Here is a 25,511-nt window from a genome sequence, read left to right on the forward strand (position 1 = left end):
GATTTACGTTGGCCTTGGGAAGTACGTGTTTTCTGATGATAAAGTCTTTGTTGAAAACATTTTTGCCACTTCCCTTTAGGAATGGCTTTCAGAACAAAATTATATACAATACCAGAAGATCGACCTCCTTCCTTATACAGTCGTAACCTGTGCTTCACGCCAGTTGGTATAATCTAGCTTGATTCACCTTTCTCACCAAACATGGTTGCCGTCCCAAATCAAATGTATCCTCAGAGGAGGCCGAGTAGTGCCAATCGGGATATTCTAAAGGATGCAGTTCCCAGACGGTTGGGAAGTGGCTGGGGGAACGATGGGGGTGGGGGCCAGCAATGATGGTATCATTAGAGTAAATGTCTGGCTTAGTGTCGTGAGTGAAGCTGCCAGTGTGCATCTGTCCAGGTTAAGAAGTCGCTCACATTCCCTCAGAACAGTCTCATCTCTTGCTGTGACAAAACCTGAAGCACAGATCAAATCATTTTAACAGTTGGGGAGCATTAATCTTAATATCTGACTTTTGAATGCCTTTAGGGGGTGAGTAGTAGCAGGTTTAGCTGTGATTATGTTTGGCTTGGGCTGACAGTAGTGAAAATAAGGTTGTATTCACTGAATGTGCACCAAATAGAGCAGGGGTGGAGGTTATTTGACTGAACCCCCCCCTCCCCGAACTTGACATACTTACTTGGATATTGGGTGCATGAGAAACAGCCATTTGGAAAGCTGATTGTGGAGTGGAGGTGGTTGGTTTTTGGTTTTTTAATCATTTTCTGACATTGGAAAGTGTGCTTCAGATTGCATCCTTGCCTTGTGTGAAGCTAGAACACAAAAATGCCATCCTATCACAACGCGAATAATGTCTCATCCCTTAACCAAGGACCAGTCTCAAAGCTTCAAGGCTTAGCCTGGGGAGTGAAATCCGGGAATCTATGCTCCCGAGGTCTCTCTGCCCCTGGACACTGTTGCCTTCATTTCAGTTCCTGAGGCCTCTGCTCCGGAGCCTTCTGGGGAGCGCTGCTGTTCTGGACCACTCTGGCTCTGGCGTGATTTTTATCTCCCCTCCAGTAGCTGTGGCAGTGGCATTTGCAAAATATTCAGTGCCAAGGAGAACTAAATAATCCAAGTGGACAAGACATTAAAACAGACCTAGTTTTTCCAAGTCCAGTTTTCTTTTGGCCTGTGCATTGTTAGCTCACTCTTCTGGCTGAAGCCTTGGGAGATGGTGGTTTTAGTTTTACAGAGAGTGGGGACCACACAGCTGTGCCCTGTGTTAACAAGAACAGAGGAATCAGAAAAAGCCTGTGAGGCACCTGCTCTTAGGCCCGGGCTGTAGAAGTGGTTGTAGGCCCTATGTGGGGAGGTCTTCAGACAGACTCAAAGAGAGTGACAAATGAAACCCCTCATCACACTCCCCTCACATACACTCCATCCCCTCCCTGCTCTCCAATGGTTGCCTTCTGTCCGGAGCTGTGGTGGCCCCTTCACCTGAGAAACAACCATGTGACCCTGCACTGGGTTTATAAGAGGTTTTTAACTTGGTGCACCTGAAATTCTAATCACTGGGCAGTTGCAGTTTCCTAATCAGTGACTGATTGCAAGGAGTTAATTCAGAAGCAGCTCAATACTAGTAAACAATACCCGTAGACAATACTAGTAGACCCCTCTTACAAAGAAGATACCCTCGTCTCTTGTGCTGCCTCTACTTTAAGATGGATTTGCTCAAATGAAATGGGTTGGAATTAGAGATGTAAAAACCTTAGATTTATCATTCCTCCTCTGTCCTTGTCGTTTAGAACTCAAGAAAATAAAAAATTGAAAATAACCATTATTTCTAGAGTCTTTGATTATCTGAGACTTTTGAGCTGGGATGGGGGAAAGATGTGATGAGAAAACACTCAAATAACAGAATCCTAAATAGGCCCAGGCCCAGGCCTCTGCTGAACAAAGCGATGGGTAATGCCATTTAATGTGCTTTTCACTGTGTTGTTCAAAGACTGCCCCAGGCATAAACACTTTCAGGACAGCAACCTGTTTTCCCCCACTCTGTGACATGGTTACAGTAGCTCATGGTGCAGCGTTCCTTAAGGTGGCTTCCAGCCTCACCACAGCCAGGTCCCCTTTACCCCACCCACCCCTGCCACAGTTCTCATGTTTTCAAACTGTTTTATCTACATAATTATTTGGGCTTTTCCTGATTTCTCATAGATCAAAAAAAAAAACAACAAAAAACACATGTAAATTACACCTCAATTTTAAAAAGAACAAAAAACCATGACTGCTAATCTCTGATAACAAGTACCAGATAGTTGATAGACAAAGCTGATTGAGTTTCTGTCTGAGGCCAAGACAGTCGATTCAGTTTGCTTTGCAGTCTTGGTATGGCTATTAGATGGATGGTGATGTTGGGGCTTTTTGACTATTTAAAAATGACTTGTGGGTTCCTATTGGGTGGATCTCTGGGTCCCGGGGGCTCCAGGAGGGGCCTGCTGTCATACTTCTTGGAATGCATTCTGTATCCGTATCCACCTGTGCTTCCTCAAAAAATGGAGGAGTCCACAAGAAAGAGCCCAAAACAGGGGATTCTGAGGTCTCAGAATTCTAGTCCAGGTTTGGCCATCATCTAGATGTGTGACTTTGGACAGTTCACCTCAGCATCTTCATCAGTAAAATGTTTTGGACTAGAGGATCTTTAAGGTCCCTTTGAGTTCTAAGCAGTCATGATTGCTCAAATAATCTGAAATTATCCTTGTGATATCTGTATCATACGAGGAGCAGAAGTCCCCTTTCCTTTTTGGTACTCTGTCATGCTGTGAGGATGGTCAGGAAAAGATATAAAGAAATGATTCCCTGGAGTCACACTGAATGAGATCTAGCATCCAGGACTGTGGGCCAGCAGCTCTGAAACCACAAACTGGAGGAACGTGGCTCACCTCTCTCTGGGTCTTACACACTCTTCTTGGTACAGATGAAACTTCAGGGCCCCAAGATTTGAAAAAATGCTCCTTCTGGAGACTCCAGATTGATGTTCTCCAAGTGGAAAACAGTACTTTTGTTGTGACCCAAGTAATGAGGTTTAAAAATGTTTCAGAAACTATCCATCCAGATGAGCACTGTCTCTCACAGCAGCCACCTTGGAAACTACTTACTCCAATGTTGCAGCCATTGCAAAAACATATTGGAACTCCCTTTAGATAGTATTCAGGATGCGATCCTATCACCCTAAGAGAACCGGACTTATTGCTTCTTAGCCACATTTAGTTTGGGGCCCCAAACAATTAGATCACCTGACCAATTTTTGTCACCAGTCTTGATTCTAAATGCTTCTTCAAAGAATAGAAATTTGCCCTCAGTGGAGAGGTATTGAATGGTCTATAGGTTCTGGAAGCTAATCCCAGTGAGGGAAGCAGAAGTGATGGAAGACATCTTCAGTCTTCGATGGCTGCCACACTGAAGACGAAAGCATGCTATGCTTTAGTTCAGGTGTGTTTTCTTCAATCCATCAAATGAGCTTGGTGTCTCCCCTCACTATCCAGCCGCATTGATGAGAGGTGAGAGCGCCCACGGGTTACCAAACTGGAACACACCTCCGAGGTTTCCCGCAGGGTCCTGCACAGAGAACACTCAAAGTCATTTCTGCAATTTGGAGCAGTGGTTTTTTAACTTTTGAGGTCACAGACCTCTCCGAAAATGTAACAAAAGCCATGCCCACTTTCCCAGACAGGGACACACTGCCTGAGATTTTGCATACCATTCACCATTTTAGGGGTTTTACGAACTCTGGAAACTTCTCCTTAAACCCCAGGTTAAGAACTCCTGCTTTCAGCCTCTGGTTTAGTCCACGCTGCAAGGCTGTGGTGGTTAAACTGACCAGGTCAGCTCTGTCTAGGGTGTCCTGGCACGTGGTTGGACAATTCGGGCCCAGAGTAAATCTTCCCGTTTCGCTATGAAGTCAAGAAGTCAAACAGTCCCAGGGCAGCTGTCAAGGCCCCTGGAGCTTCTCTAGGTACCTGGGACGTCCTGCAGCCTAAAACCTAGTTTTTCACACAAGGACAGGGCTGAGGAATTCCTGGTAGCCCTTTCCTTACAGGAGGGTATAGGTCTGGGGTCTATGGGAGTACAATGGGGTTACAGGACACAGCTGCTAAGGATTTGGGGAAGTTAGCATTGCAAAGGTTTCCAATAACTGGCCTGGGGAGAGTCTAAAGGAACGGAAAGAAAACTGAACCCCCCTAGGAAAAAGGACACCTTTTTCTCCAAAGGATTGGGAGATCCTGCCTGAGTCACTTACAGATCATAAGAGGTCTCACAGATCATTTGGTCCAAGTCCTCTTGTCCCACCATCATCAAGGGAACTTGCCCAAGGCCACAGAGCTGGCGTGAGGAAGAGCAGCACCTAGCCTCACTAGGGAGCCCCTGAGATGGGCGTGAAGGAGCTGTCCTTGCAGTTAACGTGCTCACCATGTGGGGGCAACAATGTTCTCTCCCTTGTGGCCTCCAGAATGTAACAGCTCGATTTCCAAGCAATCTCAACTTCAATCAGTCCAGAAATTCTGCTGAAGTTAAGTACCTACTACTAATGGAGCGCTACTGCACATCAAACGCTGTGCGTGGCTTTACATAGCCACATAAAACATTTATACATCCTTCCAACCATGTTTTGCACACGAAGAAGATACAGCCCATGGATTTTAAGAAATTCACTGAAGGTCACAGGACTAGTACGTGCAAAATCAGGATTCAAACCACACCTATTATTTGACTCCAGAATCTGGGCTTTTATACCCCACCCCTGCCTCTCCTAACAAGTGGAAACCTAAAAGCTGGAAACCCCCACAGCCTGGGTCTGGGTCCCACTCCAAGATGAAGTCTCTCATCATCTTTCTAGAAGCTGGGGAGAATCCTTGGTTCCAAATTCTCCCAATTTAGACATGATGAAAAAAGGACCAGAACCAACCAAGGGATAGGGCTTATTGTCCACAATTACAAGCCCAAAAGAGGGGCAACCAGAACAGCCCCAGGAGCCTCACTCTCAGCCCTTGTTGCTCCCCAGGTGCCTCCAGGAACATGGGAAACCTCCTCAGTGTGGTCAGAATCCCCACACGCTTCCATTGGCAATTTGATTCCTCACCGGATCCTACTGCTTGTCTCCTTCACTTCCTTTCTTGCTGTCTTTGAGGTGGTTGTATTTTAATCGATTTTCACGTTCATTAAAACTTTAACCCTGTTGGAGAAATCAGGGGCACAAAGGAAAAGGGAGGAATTGGCTCCTTGGCCCTTAGAAAGCTGGGCACTGACCCCCATAAGTGCTGAGGTCCGGACTCCTGTGGGCTTTGGGGTTGCCTCCAATTCAGGAGGCAAATAATAACTAAAATGTATTGAGCTGTTACTATATGCCAGGCCCAGTGCTAAGAGGCTTAAGTGAATCATCTCAGTAAATCCCACAGTAGTCCAGTGAGGGAGGCATTTCACTCCATTTTACAGCTGAAGAAACTGAGGTACGGAAAGGTTAAATCACTTGCCCAAGCTCTGCCTGCTGAGTGGTAGGATCTGGACCCACGTTGCCAGATGCAGGAACAGGGTTCTTCACTGCTATTCTACATTTCTCTTCTAGGAGCTTGCTCTTTTCCAGGCAGATTCCCTAGCCGTATTGTCTTAGAATGATTGCATACACTTGCATCGCACTTTACAGTGTATGAGTGTTTTGTATCTGATATCTCACTTAATCATTCATCCAAAGAATATTTAATGAGTGCCTCCCAACTGCCAAGCGCTGTGCTCTAAATCCTTGCTGCTCCAAGTGCAGTCCCCGGACTAGGACTAGCAGCAGCAGCATACCTGGGAGCTTGTTGGAAAGGCAAAATCTTGGGCTCTGCTACAAACCTGAGTGAGCGTCTGCATTTAAACAAGATTCACAGGTGACTCATATGCACATTACAGTTTGAGAAGCCCTGCTTTATATTTCCATAGTAACACCGTGAAATAGATATCCCACTTAACACATGAATAGATTTAGATATTGTGACTTCCTTGTCTCCCACGGCTAATAATGAGGCAACATATGTAAGGAGCTTAGAACTGGTATCTTGCACACAGTATGTGCTCAACAAACAGCTACTATTATAAATGACAACAGAGTCATCTGGTTTCTCAACTGTATACCCCTTTGGCCTCAGCAGAGTCCTCTTAGGCACCAGGCATTCATTCCAAGAGGTGAGGCAGGGATTATGGTTCTGCCGTCCTTCCCAGCTCAGCCAGGGTCTACAGAATGGGGAGTTGGGGGCTCCAGCAGCTACTGGTGGGGTGTGCCCGATCCTACAGCAGGGGGCATCCTGTGATAGGGATGTTCTCCAGAGGAGGCCAGATAGAGAAAGAGGGAGACCAGAAGGCTCTGGGGGGATCCCTCTTGGAAACTCCATGTCCTCAAATCTCACCTCTGTCTCTAGAGTTCCTGTGTGCTGAGGACCGTGGGTACCAGCACCCCAGGCCTTCCCTGCCTTCCTCTCCTCACTTCCTGCCCTCGCCCCTTCAGAAGGCCACCTGTCCGAGGAGGGACTGGGCCTGCCTCCCCGTGCTGGCCAAGTCCTCCCAAGGACTCAGCTATGGTCCAGGGTGCCTGCCATCCGGGACAGTTTCTGGAATACCTGCTCCTGCACTTCTGAACTTCCCTGCTGACTTCTTGGAAAGTGTCAGCTCCTCATCCTCTTTGGAGAGCTAACAAAGGAACATACTTATTTTGAAATAGTCTACTATTTTCTCTCTTTTATTCTTTGAGATAATTTAATATACAAATATTACTTTTAAAGGAAAATCTGTTTATGGTAAAAATTCAAATAATAATATTTAAATAACATAAAGTGAAAGATTCCCCCCCCCTCCAAAAGTTTCATGACAATTTCCTGACAACCTGTTTCTTTTTCACAATTACCTCGCTGGGCTTGGAAGCCGAGTCAAATCAGCTCAAAAGCTCGCCTCTGCCTGAAACAACCAAAGCGCTCCTATTCAGCAACTTTTCTCTATAACCGTCTGTCTCAGTAAGACAATCCACTTTCCAAGGGCGGCTGGCTTCCTTCCACCACCGGCTCCGTCTCGGTCTTTCTCCGCCCGCCTCCCACCCCCGCGCTCGACACCGACCCTCGGCCGCCTCCCAGCCTCCAGCGGCCCTCTTAGGGGAGGAGCCGCGCGCTCGCCCCGCCCGCTCCAGGACAGAGCCCCGCCTCCAGCGCTCACCCCGGGGCGGCGCCCCGCTCTGCCCCCGCGCCCGGACCCCCGAGGGAGGAGCGTGGCGCCACGCCCCTTGCCCCCAACCCCAACCCGCGGACCGACCTCCGCGGCGGCCGACTCGTCCCCGCCTTCGCCGGCGCTGGGCCTTGCAGGGCCGAGCCGAGGGGCCGCGGGCCCGGAGCCGGTGAGTTCTGCCGGCCGCGCTCCCCGTGGCCTGCGCGGCGGGGAGCTGGGGGAGCGGGCCGGCGGGCCCTCCATCCTAAAGGCAGGGCTTTCCCCGGCCGTACGGCGGCCTGCGCGCGGCGTCCTCACCCTGTTCGCGGCGTGGAACCTGAGTTACTGAACGTTTTAGAAGCGTCCCTGATGGAGCCCGCGCCCCGGGCCGAATTTGTTTGTTTGCCACTGTGCCTCCGTGCATTTCCCCGCTGCGAGGCCCCCAGGGCCCTCCAGCCTCGTCTCTGGGTCCACCTCTCTCCCCGCTGACCCCCAAGAGAGTTGGGAAAAGCAGCCGTTTTAGACTCTCCCTCCGGGAATGAATGATTGACTTTAGAAAAGAGGACGCAGGTGACGCCCCTCTCCTCTCCTGCTTTCAGCGTGGTCCGATAGCGAGCCATTACCCAGCCTCGCCGCGGTGAACAGCTTGAGGGAGGGGACTTGAAGGTGGGCATGGTTTGTCCACCAAATCTCTTTCCCTTCTGGTTCTAATCTTTTAAGGCGATGGTAGCGGCAACTTGCTGCTCAGTTTTCCAGCTCCGTAAATATACCTAAAAGAAACATGCCCGGGTGTCGAGAGATTTTTAAGGACTAAGTGCGCTTCAGAGGGAGGCTTTCCAGAAGCTTCCTCTTTTGGAGATGACCAGGGCACGGAGAGCTGGTTGAGGTTAAGGTCGGCTGCGGAATGGCAAGCCTCCTTGCGGCCCCGCGGTTTTGTCAGGATAGCCTCTTGAGTGTCTTGAAGGTTTGATTAGGGGAAATATTTCTACATTTTAGCGACTCTAAGTAGCATCAAATTTAAAATACACGTCCGTGAATGTGCTGCCAATTAAACTAGACGAAAGCATGGATTGTAAGAGGCATCCCCATTTCAGAGATTTTAAAATGTTTTTTAGAGTTGTTGAAATACAGTAGCTCCCACCATGCCAGGTACCTCCTTAGTTCTTTGGGTTTTCATCATAACTTATAGAAACTTGTGCAGGTGAGGAGCAGGTGGTTAAGTAGCGTCCCCTGGGTAAGGGTGGGGGGCACTTCTGTGTCTGACAGGCGGGATGCAGACCACTCAGACTCAGACACCTGGACGCCTTATGCACAAGTTCTCAGCGAACTTGGATGATTTGGAGCAGGGAGAGATGGGGGTCACAGATAACCCTACCTGAGGAACCCCAGTTGTTCCTCACTTACCGTGGACAATTATTTGTAGTTAAGTTGGATGTGGCCTCTCCCTGCTCTGAACCAACATGACCCCATGCCTGCACTTGTCCTGATTCTGAGCTCTGCATTGTCATCACATCCACCGTGCCTCTACTAGGGCGTGGTCCTGGAAGAGCTGGATCCACATATGTCCTTGTGTCCCTTACAGCTTTCTCTTCTGTGACCATCTCTCCGCTGAAGGGGCAAATAAATCAGCAGCAGTGGGTTGGGAGGATTGGTTTTGAGGGGCAGAAAGGAGAGGACAGAGAAAGTGTGGAGATGAGTTAGGGGCCCACAGTACAGGCAAAAAGTAGCAAAGTCCAGCTCCTGTTCAAGCTGCCACAGGATCAGAGCGGAGGGCGCCCATGAGATGATGCTGAGCACACTGTTGGTGCTTAATAAGTGTTTGCTGCCTGAAGAAAGATGAGAAGGGCTGGAAAGGGAAACCATTCTTGGGAAGCTGGCCTGCGCCCTGCCACAGCTGGTCCTTCTCTTTGGTCTGACTGCCCTCCCCAGCCACACTCCCTTTTTGGCCATAGATACTCTTAAAGTTGGTGGCAAAAAGTAGCTGCTTGAAAGCTTGGAGTTTGGCACCCATTAGAACTGCTAGAAAAAAACTAGCTAAGTCAGTGGCCTCTTTCCCCCATTTCTGCCTGCAGGGATGCCAGAAGGGCCATCTGTGAGGAAGTTTCACCATTTGGTCTCCCCCTTTGTGGGGCAGCAGGTGGTCAGAACAGGTGGCAGCAGTAAGAAGCTAAACCCTGCCAGCTTTCAGTCCCTGTGGCTCCAGGACACCCAGGTGAGTTCATCCTCTTAGGCTGGGCTTGTCTGATATGTCACACAGGTGTCCTGGCTTCATCAGCAGCTGTGCCTCCCCTAGAATTTTATCTCAAGACTTTTCATGCATCATTTCCTTGAACCCAAGGCACCCACACTCGGACTCCACGCAGCTCCTCCTCTTTCCATCCAACGTTTCTCAGCCAGAAGTGAGCATCACAGTGACCTGTGGGACTGTAAAAAATATACATGCACGAGCTAGAGATTCTGATCACTCCAGCTGACTCTGATGTGCACCTTTGGTTGGGAATCATGTTTAATCCCACTGGGCCAGCAAGGAGGTAAGGAAAGAGCCAAGCCTTCTGATCTAGGTTCCACCCGACTCACCTTTGCCCTGGGCATAAGTCAGAATTCCTTCAAGGGAGGCACAGGGTACCTTGTGGACTGACTCGTGCCTCCCTCTCTAGCCTGCTTCTTACTCTCTCTTCCAATCATATTGAACTATCTGGAGCTCCTCTAACAGTCCTTCTTGCCCCTTATTTTGACAGTCTGCTCCCCTGCTTGGGCAGGTCTTCGTTTTCCTCCCGACTCTGACCCCATTCTTGTCCCTCATGTTATCGTGGTAATTCCTAGTCTTTGTTCTGGATTCAGCCTTGCCATCACATTCTCTGAGAAGCCTGCCCTGCCTGCTCTAGGTCGGGGGAGAGAGACTTCTTTGTGCTTCCAGGACCCCCTGTACTGCTTCCTCCTGTTGGACCCTCATTGCTGAGTTTGCGTTGCTTGCTGAGTGGAGGAGACAGATAAACAGGGCAGAGGCTGTGTCCTCATTAATACGGTATCCTGAGCGCCTAGCTGAGTGCTTAGGCACTTAGAGTGCTTAGAAGCATATAGTAATTGGCTGTAGAAAAAATAAATGAGCTCTGCTGCTGCTCAGCTGTGTGCTCCTAGGCGAGTTACGTAATGACTTAGCTCTGGTTTCTGCAGTTGTGAAATGGGGATAAACTACCTACCACGCAGACACACACTCCCCAGGGGCCGTAAAACCATTCCTGGTTAGAACTGGGAGAGGTCTTCTAGACATTCACTTGTATTTTCTGTGTTTGGAGACAGGGGCTTAGAGAGGGGAGCACTTAGCCCGAGTTGACGTAGCTAGCAAGGGACAGAGACTGGGGCCAGGCCTCCTGACCTCCAGGTCCATGTTCTTCCCACAAGAGCATTGGGACTGTTTGTCCAGTCTGTCCTGTAAGGTTCGCAGGGGAGGATTATATCCCTTCGTCTCTGGATCCCCAGTACTTAGCATGGTGCCCGTCCCAGAGCCATCTCGGAGAATATTTACTGAATGGCTGAGTGGACAGATGAGTGTGTGGGAAGGGAGCCTTGAGATGGAACTGGAAGCTGCTTTCCCAGTAAACCAAGGCAGCAGTCTGTGATGTGAGGAGGCCAAGGAAGCCTGAAGGAGGTGGCCTTGGGGACTACCTGGCATGTAGTAGTAGTGGGTAGTAAGTGGGATCCCTTCTCTGTGCTTCTGTCGGTCAGTCTTCTCCCCTGAGGAACTGAGAATTGAACTTGGAAGGTAAGACATATGTCTCCATAGGCGAAACTGTTAGGTAACAATAAATAGGGAGGAGGCGAGCATACGGATAAGCCTCAGCTGAGGGCCTTGACATGAAGAGATGGCGTCCTTGGGGCCTGGAGGAAAAGATGTCATAAAGGAGGTGGGACTTGAGTTGGACCTTGAAGGCAGGAGGATTTAGATGGACCAAAATGAGAGGAAAGGGCATTTCAGGTTTGAGAAGCAGTTACAGAGAGGAAAATGGAGATAGAATGAGCAAGGTTGGTTAACGAGGCAGGGAAAATACTGGCTCCACTCTGTGCCAGCTGTTTTTCTGGTATGTCTCTTCACTGTCCTTGTCAGCTATCTAGTTGCTGTATCAGTATTTAATTACTCATAACAGACTTAGAAGAGTGGCTTACACAAGTCAGGATTTTTTTCTTTCCTCTTCATGTAATGCGAAATCCAGAGGAGGTGGTCCAGGGTGGTATGGGAATGACATGAGATCACTGGGGACAAAGCTTCTCCTGTTCTCCCCTCCCTGGGTGTGGCCCTCGTCCTCATGATGGTAACATGGCAGCTGGGATTCTAACCATTACATCTGCATTCTAGGCAGGAAGGAAGGAGGAAAGGGCAGAACAGACCTGTAAGCATTTTAAAGAGCGTTTCTGGAAACCACATTTGACCACTCCTGTGTACATCTCACTGGCCACCCCATCTGTAAGGGAGGCTGGGAGATTTTTAGCGAGTGTACTGAGGTCCCCATCAATCAGTAGATTTGTTAGTAGGGAGGAGAGAAGAGAGGGATACTGGGAGACAGGCAGCAGTCTGTCTACACATGGTCCGTAGCATCTTCTCTTCCGTTTTATCCTCTCATTTCGCAGAGCACACACTCCAGGCATTGCCTGAAAACAGATGCGTGGGAGATAAATGAGTCCTCGCATGGCTGTTAATGTTTCTGTCCCATCCTAGTTTGGGTGGGGTGGGAGATCTAGGGATCAAACCGCACTACATATTTAGACTTTTACTCAATCTTCCAGTTTTTAAAAAATACTTAAAAGCTTGATTGAGATGTAATTTACATAACATACAGTTCACCCTTTTAAATGTGTAATTCAGTGACTTTTAGTATCTTCATAGAGAGTTGTACAGCCATCACCACAATCAATTTTAGAACATTTTTATCAGCCCAAAAAGAAACGTTGTGCCCATTAGCAGTCACTCCCCATTTCGCCCCAACCCTCCATTCCCAGCCATAAGCACCCACTAATCTATTTTCTGTCTCTGTAAATTTCCCTTCTTTTGGATATTTCACGTGCATGCAATCATGGAATGTGTGTTTTTTTGTGACTGGCTTCTTTCATCCAGCATAATGTTTTGAAGGTTCATCCTGTTGTAGCATATGTCAGAACTTCCTTCCCTTTAAGTACCGAGTTCCTAGAAGGAAGGAGTGGAGACTTACTCCTCTGTGTGCCCTCAGAGCCTAGCACACTGCCTGGCACACAGTATGAGCTCAGTTAACCATCAGTTAATTGAAGTAACTGCATTGTCACAGGAATTTAAAAGAGGGACAGTAGAAATTGCCGAAGTTGGACAACGTACAAGGAAATCCTGACCTAGGGATTTTCGACCAGGTAAATGTTTTGACCCTGAGGGTCATTTGACAAATACTTTCATCCACATTATACCAGTGTTGGTGAATTTCCATCGAGAAAGTGTTTTCTGGAACAAATTCTGTTATGCCCACTTAATTCCTTGCTCAGTTTTTTATGTAGTAGCTCCGTTAAACCATTTCTAATATGTGCCAGCAAACGGCTGTGCTCAGATTTGCAGATAACTTATTCTGGAATTATTTAGAAAGGTAATGCCCTCTTTTGGGGAGAGGATTTCAAAAGTCTGCTGCAGTTGTAATTTTATACTAATTGACAAATTGATCATATCAGAACTGTGATCTTTAAGTTTGTACCTTTGGTGGTCAAAAAAGTAGCACAGGCATTTCCATTATTAGTGCCAGATTTTTATTTATTTTTTTTCAGGGAAAGGTTTGTCCTGAACCAGCATCTATTGCCGGTCTTCCTCTTTTTTTTTTCTCCCCTCCCCAAAACCCCAGTGCATGGTTGCATATCCTAGTTGTAAGTTGTTCTAGTTCTTCTGTGTGAGCTGCCACCACAGCATGGCAACTGACAGATGGATCGTGTGGTTCCATGACCAAGAAGCGAACCCAGGCCATCAAAGTGGAGCATGCCGAACTTTAACTGCCGGGCCATCAGGGCTGGCTCCAGATATTTTGGTTTTAACTCTTTAAAAGACTCCGTGAATTTCAGGTCGTGTACAACAGGCCCATCCCAGGATCTGGCCACATACATGTTACATGCTAGAGCTAGCAGTGTGAAAATGGAATACAAAGCAGCTGGAATATTCTTATACACACATTTTCTATTCTCATTTTCTTTTTTTTTTTTTTTAATTTTATTTTTTTCCTTTTTCTCTCCAAAGCCCCCTGGTACATAGTTGTATATTCTTAGTTGTGGGTCCTTCTGGTTGTGGCATGTGGGATGCTGCCTCAGCATGGTTTGATGAGCAGTGCCATGTCCGCGCCCAGGATTCGAACCAACGAAACACTGGACCGCCTGCAGCGGAGCACGCGAACTTAACCACTCGGCCATGGGGCCATCCCCTATTCTCATTTTCTTTTACTGAAATAATTTTCATTGGGATGAAGTGAATTCTTTTCCTTATACGTGGAAAGGAAATGGTGTTGGTTTGATTCATTGATCAATTTTTGTGTCAGTATTCAATTTTTATTGATTGTAGTTTTTTTTATTGAGTTCTCTTGTGGCCCTTACTTCTGTCAAATCTAATTTCAGGGGGGTGGTGAGGGGTACCAAATTTTACAATGTGTTGTCTTTAGCTGCTGTCAATTTGTGTGTGGCCCGTGTGTGTGTGTGCTAATTATTTCTAATATACGAATGACAGTTTGTACTTATTACTTAGCTAATCCATGAAAAAACTGGGAGCATTTCTCCTCAGGTGTTCTAGGTGGCTGTGCTGTCTAGCATGGATCTATTTCATTGCTAATCTAGTTATTCCATTAGCTTGCAATCACATTGAAAACCGTATGCTAACTGCCCACACCACTGGAGCAAAGAGCAAAAGGCAAGTCCAAAATAGTCAACTTGGGAAAGCTTCATGGAAGAGGCAAGAAGGGAGAAATTGCATTAGGATAAATGTCTGTAAGCACCTCTTCTGTCTTCCCCTTTCTGAGTCTGTAAGGCTCTCTTAGTCCATTTGGATTCCTATAACAGAGTACCACAGACTGGGTGGCTTATGAAGAACTGAAATTTATTTCTCACAGTTCCGGAGGCTGGAAGTCCAAGATCAGGGTGCTGGCAGATGCAGTATCTGATGAGAGCTCACTTCCTGCGTCATAGATGGCCATCTTCCCGCTGTGTCCTCACATGGCAGAAAGGGGTGAGGGAGCTCTCTGGGGTCTCTTTTATAAGGGCACTAATCCCATTCATGAGGGCTCTACCCTCATAAGCTAATCACCTCCCAGAGGCCCCACCTCCAGATACCATCACATTGCCAGTTAGGTTTTCAACATATGAATTTTGGGGAGACACAAACAAGTCTATACCAAAGGCTTAGACCATGTTCATTTTTTTCTAGGTCCACGGAAAGAAATTATTCCTTAGATTTGATCCAGATGAAGAAATCGGATCCTCTGGCAACAACCCACTCCCAGAGTCTCTACAAAAAGGAGAGAGAAAGGAAGAGGCTGGGGACCAAAAGCAGGCCTTGGGGCCCAACAGCCAGAACACTGACCAGCCCTCCCAGTCCCGGGAGGTTGTTGTCCCCGGTGGAGAGGATGCTTTGGAGTGTTTAGGGGGAGACGGCCCTGCAGGAGGAGCTGAGAGGTGGCTGCAGGTCCGCTTTGGTTTGTTTGGCAGCATTTGGGTGAATGAGTTCTCCAGAGCGAAGAAAGCAAACAAGAGGGGAGACTGGAGGGACCCGGTTCCAAGGTAATGGCGTGGCTGAGCAGGCCGAGGGCTGTGGTCTGAGGCTCTGCAGGGTTCTACACAGCCCCCACCATGCCGGGCGGGCCTGGGCTGGGCTCTGCGGGTACTCGGGGGACATCCAACCTCCTCCCCAGTAGCCTGCTTCCGAGGAGAGAGACGGTACTTCTCCCTCTGCCTATAGTAGAAAGTAGACTGTGTGTGCACCCAGAGAGGGATGGTGACATCCTGGGGCAGCCCAGAGAAGGGGACAACTTTCCCAACAAACATGGCCCTTGAGTGGGGGAGGTCTCTGAAGCGCGTTGTGTGGCTTGACTAGTACGCTCTGAATTTAGGGACAGTGTTGTCCCGGGTTTTAATCTCAATGTTGAGAAGAATATCTTGGTGCGTAAAACGGTATCCATGTTCAGGATTATTTCCTCAGTGTAGATTCCTAGAGGAGTCACTCCTGGTCAGAGAGAATGAACATCGTGTGGCCTTGCCAGAGTGCTCGCCTGCCTGAATTCTCACGGGCACTGAGTTGTTCGTGTACTTCTTATCAATTTGTCGGGGCTTTTGGATATTATGTGTTAACCTTTGTGATACGTGGTGTCAGTGTTGGTTCGAGTCAGTGTTTGTGTGTTTTGGTATTCAGGGTTTTTAATTTTTTTGTGTCAGTGGTCAGTATTTTCCTGAGTAGCTCTTAAGTTTTCTCCTCTTGCTAAACAAGGCCCCTTCTACCCAAAAGTCACACTACTTTTCTCTTTTCTAAAATCTCATAATTATATATATTTTTAATGTTCAGAACTGTAGTCTTCATTTATGGTATGATGTAGGGCCAATCAGATGCTTTGGACTGTAACAATTACTCAGACTGGCTTATGTGGTGAGGAGATTTTTGGCTCACGTGATGGGAAGCTCACAGGGAGGGTAAGCTTTGGTGTTGCCTCAGTTCCCTGCTTCTGGCTTCACGTCCTTGTGACTTTCAAGTCCTCTCACTTTCCCGCGTGTTAGTTTTGTCCTTAGACCAGCAGCAAGGGGCTCTCGCAGTTCCCGGCCTCATGTCCACACGAGAGAAGAGGGAGAGAGAGAGTCGTTCTAGAAGTTTGGGTGAGCAAGGGGAGCTTCCTCAGAGCTCCCAGCAAACCTCTCAGGGTCCGAAGCCGGCTCCTGCCCTGGTTCCTGAGTTAGTCACCAGCCAGGGGAATGGAAGTGCTCTTCCAGTAACAAAGCTCACCCCAGGTTTTCATGTTTATTTTTACACGTATCATGCACTTATTTTTTAATCTCTTCTTGTCATGTTATGTCTCCTTTCTGATTCTTCATATTTTATATTTTGCTTTGTCCCCGTATCCCTTTTTTCTTTCTCTTTTTTTTTTAGTTTCTTTTTTTGGTGAGGAAACTTAGCTCTGAGCTAACATCCATTGTGAATCCTCCTCTTTTCTTTTTTTAGCTTGAGGAAGATTAGCCCTGAGCTAACATCTGTGTCAGTCTTCCTCCACTTTGTATGTGGGTCACTGTCACAGCACGGATGGCGAGTGGTGTAGGTCCATTCCCCGGGATCCAAAACCAAGCTGCTGAAGCAGAGCACACCAAACTTAACCGCTACACCACGCGCCTGGCCCCCCCCCCCCCCCCCCTCCGCTTTTTTTCTTAATTAGGTTTGCTAGAGTTTTATCTACTTTGTTGGTCTTTCACACAAATGATATTAGTTTTATATACTCTATCTATGTGGAAAAATATTTCCTAATTTTCCAAATGCTTGAGTGTTTGGGCCTTTGTTTTGTTTTGTTGTAATTTTTTATTGGATTATGTTCAGGATGTCAGCCTGTAGATTTTTGACTTTTGGCATCTATTAAGATTTGCAGCCGGCCAAACACAGCATTGATCTGTGGTTATATTTTATGTACATAAATGAAGGTACTCTGTTCATTAAAAGTAAAACATTCTGTATATGTTAAGAACGGGTTATTGTTTTGCTAACTCAAAATCTTTCTGTGCTTGCTCATTTTTTTTTTTTTTTTACCTTTTAAAACAATTGTATAAGTTTCAGGTGTACAGCTTTATGATTCGGTATTGTTCACCCTACATAGTGATCCACCACTACCATCTAGTTATCACCCATCACCGTATAGTTGATTCCCTTTGCCTCTTTCTCCCTCCCCAACCCCTTCACCTCTGGTGACCACCAATCTGTTCTCTGTATCTATGAGTTTGTTTTTATTTTATTTGTTCATTTGTTTTGTTTTTTTTAGTTTGCACATGAGTGAAATCATACAGTATTTAAATTTCTCTGTCTGAGTATTTTGCTTAGCATAATACCCTCAAGGTCCATCCATGTTAAGTGGCAAAATTTCCTTCTTTTTTATGGCTGAGTAATAGTTCATTTTATATATATATATATATACACACACACACACCACATCTTCTTTATCCGTTCATCTGTTGAGGGGACTTAAGTGTTTCTATTTCTTGTCTATTATAAATAATGCTGCAATGAACATAGTGGTGTATATATCTTTTCAAATTAGTGTTTTTGTGTTTTAGTAAATACTCAGAGGTGGAATAGCTGGATCATATGGTAGTTCTATTCTTCATTTTTTGGGAACCCTCCGTACTGTTTTTACTAGTGGCTGCACCAGTTAACGTTCCCACCAACTGTGCTTGAGGGTTCTCTTTTCTCCCCATCCTTTCCAGCACTTGTTATTTCTTGTCTTTTTGATAATAGCCATTCTGACTACTTTTTGTTTACTTAAGGTGCCAAACTTGGGAAGAGGGGCATTAAAGTCCCCCGGGTGATTGTGGTTTTATGTGGTTTCTCCTCTTTCTAAGTGTTTCATTTGTTTTTGCTGCCCTGGGGTCCCTGGCATCAGGTCCCTGCTTCTCAGAGGTTCATAGCAGCTTCATTAATAAACAATAAGATACCCTCTCTTTGCCTGTGGTCTTAAATTCTGCTTTTCTTGATGTTAATAGTACTGCTCTGTGTTCGGCTGGCCCCCACGTTGGTCTTTTTCCCCTTAGTTGTAGGTGTGTGTTCTTACTTATTTTAGGTATGCTCCTTACAAACGGTGAGTAGCTGGGTTTGTATCTCTTTAAACTCAAACTGAAATTCTTTGTTTTGAACTGGGATAACCGTGGTCGTTGGATTTTCTTCCATTTGCTGTTTTGTACCAGCTTTCCTTTTCTTCTGTTGGATTTATCAAGTTTCTTTTCTTTTTTTACCCCTGTTAATTGGGAAGTATTGCTATTCATCTTTACTCTGTTATTAATAATATTATTTTGAAATTATATCTCTATTTTTTTCTGAGTTAATAAATACCAAATTTTTAATAACATTAAATTAATAATTCTTCTCCTTTATTATTGAAACTGGTATTTTGCTCACTGTCCTTCATTCCTCTGAGATGAGACCTTTAAAAGATTTCTGCTTCACGACTTCTTTTCTGTCGTATCCACCCCATCTCCTGCGTTTGCCGAGAGGGTTTAGAATTTTAGTTCCAGATTGTTAATGAATGAATTATACTATCTTGTTAATCACATATAATTAAATTAATTAATATTAAAAACATGTTAATAGGTATCTTTTGTTTCAAGAACTCTTTCCTGACATTGTATTACAGTTCTCAGTTGTACATCATAATCATAATTCTTTTAGGATTTCACAATAAACGTTAGAAAATCTAGTGCTGCTCATTGTGTCCTGTCCTCTTCATCTCCCCCTGTCTTGAGATCCTGGCTGATTTAATTTCCCAGGGTGTGTATTTATTCTTGAGTAGTTAATTACCTCAGATACTTTGTGCAGATAGTCTTTCCAAGTCCCTCTTCCTCTAAATTTGTCCTTTTACTTTCACATAAGAGTACCACCTAGGTCAGATAGATGAATCATTCTCCTTCAGATGTGGAGTCCAATTCCAGCCTGATTATGTTCCCCTACAAAGTTACCTGTTGTTTCTTTATCAAAGTTCAAAGGTTTCTCCTCTGTCCTTGGGATTTAGGAAGCCCATGGGAGTACCCACACTTGCTTGGTAAATCTTGCCTGGGAGTGGTTCCTCTTCAGCATCCATTTCTCTACCCTCCTTCCTAACAAGCCCTGCTTTTTATGCAGGTAGCCACACCTCCTGAACTTCAGACTTTTCTATATGTCCCAAATTGTCTTCAGTGAACATGTTCTGCTATGATCAGACAAATGGAGAGATATGTATGTTTTCTTTTAATTACTCCATTTAGCCCTGAGATTTTTATGATCCTGGCAGAGCCATCCCTTTTCTCCTTTGGGACCTTAGCTTCTGTAGGTTAATCCTGACTGTGGAGTGGGAGCTGTAGGTGCGTGTGACCTGTACATTTTCTACTTAGATACAGTTGCCGTTGTATGCACTTACAGTCTTTTCTTTCTCCCCAGGTTGGTCCTGCACTTTGGTGGTGGTGGCTTCCTGGCATTTTATAATTGTCAGATGTCTTGGAGCTCTTCCCCAGTGGTCAGACCCACCTCTGACATCTTGTCTGAAAAGTTCCATCGAGGACAAGCCCTGGAAGCTCTGGGCCAGGAGCAGCCTGTCTGCTATACATTGTTGGACCAAAGATACTTCTCAGGCTTAGGTATGACTGATGGGAAAGGGTTGAGCCCCACAGAGTGATTTAATAGACAGGTCGTTTGACTGGAAGGCTCAAAACAGAACCACCCCTGTGGTGCCCTCACTGCTGGTCTCGAGGTGATCACTTAGTCTCTTTAGCTTCATTTCCCATGTTTTTAAACTGAGGACGTTAGATTAGGTAATTTCTAGCTTCTCTCCTACCTTCAGAATTCACACCCTACTTGTCTTATCGGTTGTAGTCTGCCTGACAGCCACAGTGAGCATGACCTCCCAAAGGGCAGGGTCGTGTCTCCTCTCTCCTTGGATCCTCCACTGCCTGGCCCAGTGCCTGGTACACAGGAAGTGCTGGACCCATGTCTGCCAGGAACTGAAAGCTGTGCCACTTGCTAAGGGACATTCGCTAACGGGGGCCGCTCCTGGGCAGATGGAGCTGCCTGCTGGACAAAGCACAGATGTCTCAGGTCTACATCGGGATCTTATAAGACATGAATGAAGAAGCAGCTTCCCTCTCTCTGTTCAAGTGTCCTGAGCAGTGAAGCTGTGAACATTTTGAGGTGGGGAGAAGAGCTGAGCCATTTGAAAACTAGAACAGCTAATTAGCTGGACTACAAGAACCTACCGTTCTTATTGCCACACTGAGGGAACAAGTGCACCTGTGATATGTGCCGAGGCAGGTGGGTGAGCTGGTGATGGCAGAGTCACCTTATATCCAAGGCCTGATTTTGTCTGCTGCAGGCACAGCTCACCTCATGATGGGGAGGAGCCTCGGTGGCTCACCAGATAGTGGCCTTGCATCATGTTAGGACTGTGGGAGTCCCTGCACCCTCAGGGGCAAAGAGGCTTCCAGAAGTGCCTTTGGGGTATATATAGCAAGAGCTAATGCTCTACTAACTTGTTGTTATTACTAACAGTAGTATAACAGCCAACATTTTCTCCATGAGTCTAACATGCCAGGCACATGATTTCATCCTTACTGCTATTGCGTAAGATAGTTATTTATTCCTTTTCCTTTTATTCAGATGAAGAAACTAAAGCAAAGGACAGATTGTTAGTAAACGGTACAGCCGACATGAATCCAGGTGGTCGCCAGTGAATTTTAGAAAGAAGTTTTATGTGCAACCAGGAGCGTGATGATGAAGCTCTTGGAAAGAGCAGTAATTTCATTCATTGTTCACTTCACGCGTGCTGAATGGCTGCCCTCTACCAAGCTCACCTTCTCTCCTTGGGGAGACTGTTGCCTGGTGGCCCAGCAAGCATGGACTCAGGTCACTGTGACTTGAGATAGATTGTGATAAATGCCTGGTAGAGGTTCAAGAAAGTGTTGGAACATTTTGAAGAGAGTGGTTGATCCTGGAAGGAGGGATCAAGGCTAGCTTCACAGAGAATGAGGCAAGGGTAGAAAAATAATAAAATAATACCTTTCAAACACTTTCTGTATTTCAGGCGTTCTGCTCGACATTTCAAACAATAGCAGCTAATATTTATTGAGTGCTTTTTATGTACCAGCCACTGTGCTCAGCATTTGTGTGTGTGTGCATGTGTATGTGTGAAAATCCTCATTTACTGCTCACAAAAACCAGGTAACCTATCTCCATTTTACACATAAGGAGACTGACATTTAAAGAAGCTAAGGAACTTACCAGGGTCACATAGCTAGGATCTGGTTGAGCTCAGATTCAAATCCAGGCAGTCAGGTTTCAGAGCCCATTTTGAGAATCTCTTTGCTGTAACATGGGCCACGCATGAGTTTTATTTCATTCCATTTCATCTTCACAACAACCTTCAAAGTAAGTGTTAGCAAACCCACTTTGCAGACAGGGAAGTTGACTCAGAGAATATGTGACTTGTGCAGGAGCCCCTGGTACATGGCAGAGCTGGTTCCAGGTCTTCTGAGGCACTCCCGTGTGGCCATCATACCAGCTTCGCTTTACTATATTAACTTGTGGACGTGTCTTTTTTTTCTTCCCTTGTCCTCTCCCTGCTTTCTTCCAGGGAACATCATTAAGAATGAAGCCTTGTACAGAGCTGGGATCCATCCCCTTTCTCTCGGTTCGCTCCTCAGTCCTCCACGACTTGAGGTCCTCCTGGATCATGTGGTGGAGTTCAGTGCAGACTGGCTTCAGGGCAAGTTCCAGGGCAAACAGCAGCACACGCAGATCTACCAGAAGGAGCAGTGCCCTGCTGGGCACCAGGTCATGAAGGAGGCCTTTGGGCCTCCAGGTGGCTTCCAGAGGCTCACCTGGTGGTGCCCACAGTGCCAGCCCAGATTGCCACCCAGCCAGCCGGAGCAAGTCCAGCTCCCTTAAGACGCTCGGGCACCTTCTTCACAGAACCTCATCTTTTGGGGACCGTGATGTCTGAGTGTCCAGAAAGGGGCGTGGGCAGGGCTTGGGACCGGGTACAGGAATTAGAGGGCACGGTGGGGCAGGGCATTGTCAGTACTGTTATCTGGAGTTATGTCTAAGACAGTTTCCGCAGGACTAGATGTTTTTCTTTTTTAGTTTGGTTGATTTTTCCTGTCTAATTCTACCATTGTGAAAGATGAGAAAAATCATCATGAAAAACCTCCCAGGACAGTGGGGCAATGAAACTGAAAGCCGGTGGAAAACAGCTGTGCCCCAACATTGCTGTGCAGGTGTTTGGTTTTGTTTTGGAAACATCGGTTGTTTAAGGCCCTCCATTTAAGAAACATTTCTTCATTGCCCTAGAGGGATCCAGGGGTAAGGATGCAGTAGCATGAGAGCAGTGCTTGGATTCAGCCTGCTGCCTGGTCTCTTCCCGTGGGATGGAGACGCCAGGAGAAGGGATGGAGGGAAGAGGGCGACCGGAGAGCTGGCCACTTTCCTGGTGTGCCCAGTGGGCTTTAGAAAAAAGCTACTTGTTTTCTCTTCAAGGAGGTATATTTGTGACTGATAATTTAAACAATGTTGGAATCAAGCAAGAGTTGTAGAGACACACTGTCAGGCTATTAGCAACAGCTGGAAGAAACCAGGACAGTGACATAAAAATAAAGCCCTCTGTTATTTTCTGTTACTGTCTTTATTTGGCAGCAAAGACTTTTACACCAAGTAACTGAGCATCTTTGTGAAGGTGGCCAGCCAGCCATGTTGGACTTGTTGAGTTGGCCTAATGGGTCCCCTTGAAAGGAGCAGGGCTGGGAGTGGGGTGAACACACACCTGCTCTTCTGCCCCTGGTGCCCTGCGCTGGCAGGACATCTGGTGAAGCAAACATGGATTTCAGTTCTGTGGACCCAGCCTCTGGCATGGAGAAGATAGTGATTTGTGTGAGTGAAACTGAAAACAGTCGCTGATATTTCTGGTTTTCCTTTACTCTCATCTGTCTTAAGTCATTGAGTGTTGTCAACAGTGGGAAAAGCCACTTGCTAGCATACCTCTAACCTGTGTAATAGTTAATAAATACTGAGTGCTTAGCATGTAAAGCACTTAGCTTAGTTCTTGCCATATAATCTGCAAAAACCCCATGAAGATAGGTACTCAGTCTTATGTCCTTGTACAGATAAGGAAACTGAAGTCTGGAGAGGCTGAGGAATTTGCTTAAGATCACACGGTTAACAGACCAAGGGCGTGCACTGATCACCCACTCCATTGTAGCCACTCCATGTGGGGCCTCGGGAGCTGCACCACGGGATGTGGCCAAGTCCTCGCCGAAGTCACTGGGGGTATGTCCCTCAAAGTCGCCAAGTTGTCTTTGATCCATCAGCTCTGGAATGTGATCCAAGGAGGAAGCATCACCCGTGGTGTCTTACAGATGAAGGGTTCTGTGATCAAATAAGTTTGAGAAACACTGCATGCCATCTCCCACTCTTGGAGCTTCATGGAGCTCATAAAGGCTCCAGGAAGTTCCACAGTAAAGCAGACTGTTTTAGTTAGCGCTACCCAGTATTTCCAAACCTTATTTTACCATGAAACCCTTTTTGCCTTTACTATTCTTTGGAATATGGTGTACAAATTGGTATTATTTTCCATTAGGATCTCCAAAACTTCTCAAAGCATCGTTTGAACCTGCATTCAAATGTACGTCTCCACTGTCTGTTTTCTCTTCAGACCATCGCCTGCAGCCAGCATCAGCAATCTGTTAGTCACGGCATTCTTATAGCTAATCTAAATCCTTCTTGCTTTCCTCATGTCTCCTTTGTGTCACATTTTACATATCTTACACACTTGCACCTTAGCTATCTCTCTTTAAAAAAGTGCCAGTTCTTTTGGCTTATGTGTTAGTCAGCTAGAGCTCCCGTAACAAAATATCCCAGACTGGGTGGCTTAAACAAGAGAAGTTTACTCTCTCATAGTTCTGGAGGCTGGAAGCCTGAGATCACGGTGCCAGCAGGATTGGTTTCTTCTAAAGTTCCTTTGAGTTACAACTGTCTTCTTGCTGTGTCCTCACATGGTCCCTTCTCTGTGTGCAGGTACTCCTGGTGTTTCTTCTTAAAAGAACCCCAGTCCTATTGAATTAGAGCCCCATCCTTAAGACTTCATTTAACCTTAATTGCCTCTTTAATGGCTCCATCTCCAAATACAGTCACAGTGTGGTTAGGGCTTCAACACAGGAATTTGGCAGGGTGGGGTTGGGGGCTCCGGGGACACACAATGATCCGTAACAGACTACAAAAGGGTTTTAGAGAAAATCTTCAACTTCTCACAGGTCATCTCTCCTTCCTTTTTTTTTTTTTTTTTTAACTTATATTAGTCTGTAAAATCCCACTACCAGACCAGATGCTCTGAAAATACTATTTGAGTAATAGATTGAAGTTTGTATCTAGATGAGTCTGCAGACTTGCGCATTATGTATATAAAGTATGTGTTATATAAAGATATGTGTGTGTGTGTGTGTGTGTGTGTATATATATATATATTTTTTCTTCATTCAAATATATCTTTCTAACCCATATGAGATAATATAAGCATGAAGTGCCAGGCATAAGCTAGGGGCAAAGATGGTACCCAGAAAGACCATTTCCTGTAAGTCAACATCTGTCATACAGTGGGTCCAGAGTACAAGAAGTGATGGGATGGTGAGGCTCTACAGACATGGGGGGCTGGGCTGGGCTGACCACCGCGGCCTGCATGTGGGTCTGTGGGTCTACACCCATTGTGATTTGTAGAAGAGAGAAAAATGCTGTTGCAGTTGTCAAGAAAAGAAGTGATGGGACTAGAAACAGCAGTGGAAGTGGGAAAGGGGAGGGATGTGAGGGCCGTCAGCTGACTAGATGTGGAGGGGAGGAGAGGGGGAAGAGCTGAAGATGGCTCGAGCCTGGCACCTGAGAGCCAGAGGAGGCCACCTCCCAAATGATACAGAAAATCATGAAGGAGAGGAGCAGGTTCTGTGGGGGAGGAGGATCCGAGTTGAGGCATGCTGAGCTTGAGGGACCTGCACCCCATCTAAGCTGTGTGGACAACCTAACTAGGAAGTAGGGCTGGCTCCCCACAAGTGCAGGCTGGGCTTGGAGGCACAGATTGGAGAAATTTTCTCAGCATGATGGTCAGTTAAAGAAGGTTCACAAGGGTGATCATGTAGCATGAAGGAAGATGAGAATCCCAGTGAAACCTTAAGAGAGAGTCTTGCGTTTAAGGGGCAAGAGAAGAAAGAGAAGCCAGTCAATGAGAGATCAAACCTAACAGAGGAAAAACAACTTTGAGTAGATGCTTATGGTCCATAATGTTGAATCATGCTGAGTTGAAGGAGAATGATTGAGAAGAGGCCTTTCAATTTGGCAGTTGATCATGTTTGAGGTCGTAACGACCTTCAAGAGAGAGATTTGTGCAGAGTGGTGGCCAACCTAAAGGGGCTGAGAACTGTTTGAGAGCCGAGGAAGTGGCAATGATGAGAGTAGCCTGCTCTTCAGGAAGGTTGGCCTTGAAGGAAATGAGGAAGAGAAAGTCAGGGAGGAGCATTATTTATTAACAGATGGATATATGTGTGGATTTCTGTGTGATTAGTTGAGGGAAAAAACC

The 25,511-nt window shown here is 46.3% G+C and overlaps 1 protein-coding gene across 3 annotated transcripts; it reads left to right on the plus strand.

Annotated features, from left to right (window-relative positions):
* The first annotated feature begins 7,110 nt into the window (after positions 1-7,110).
* Positions 7,111-24,369, plus strand: NEIL2 (nei like DNA glycosylase 2). Of its 3 annotated transcripts, none has more exons than XM_070261322.1 (6): positions 7,185-7,399; positions 9,282-9,421; positions 14,307-14,422; positions 14,621-14,973; positions 19,346-19,542; positions 21,531-24,369. In XM_070261322.1, the coding sequence occupies exons 3-6, from the start codon at positions 14,345-14,347 to the stop codon at positions 21,842-21,844; spliced, it is 942 nt and encodes a 313-aa protein (XP_070117423.1). In that variant the 5' UTR covers positions 7,185-7,399; positions 9,282-9,421; positions 14,307-14,344; the 3' UTR covers positions 21,845-24,369. The 3 variants fall into 3 exon arrangements, with proteins under 3 accessions (XP_023492036.1, XP_070117423.1, XP_023492035.1); XM_023636267.2 differs by lacking the exon at positions 9,282-9,421 and adding an exon at positions 9,467-9,740 and having other exon boundaries at positions 7,235-7,399; XM_023636268.2 differs by lacking the exon at positions 14,307-14,422 and having other exon boundaries at positions 7,111-7,399.
* Positions 24,370-25,511: the final 1,142 nt, after the last annotated feature.

The sequence above is a fragment of the Equus caballus genome, chromosome 2 (genome assembly GCF_041296265.1).
Source record: "Equus caballus isolate H_3958 breed thoroughbred chromosome 2, TB-T2T, whole genome shotgun sequence".
Classification (NCBI taxonomy): domain Eukaryota; kingdom Metazoa; phylum Chordata; class Mammalia; order Perissodactyla; family Equidae; genus Equus; species Equus caballus.

Bases quoted from the DNA above. Each gene is read 5' to 3' on its own strand.
- NEIL2 (XM_023636267.2), top strand. From the start codon at position 9,689: ATGTGCACCTTTGGTTGGGAATCATGTTTAATCCCACTGGGCCAGCAA. The intron at 9,741-14,306 runs GTAAGGAAAGAG...TATTTCTCACAG, and splicing joins CCCACTGGGCCAGCAAGGAG to TTCCGGAGGCTGGAAGTCCA. The intron at 19,543-21,530 runs GTATGACTGATG...GCTTTCTTCCAG, and splicing joins AAGATACTTCTCAGGCTTAG to GGAACATCATTAAGAATGAA.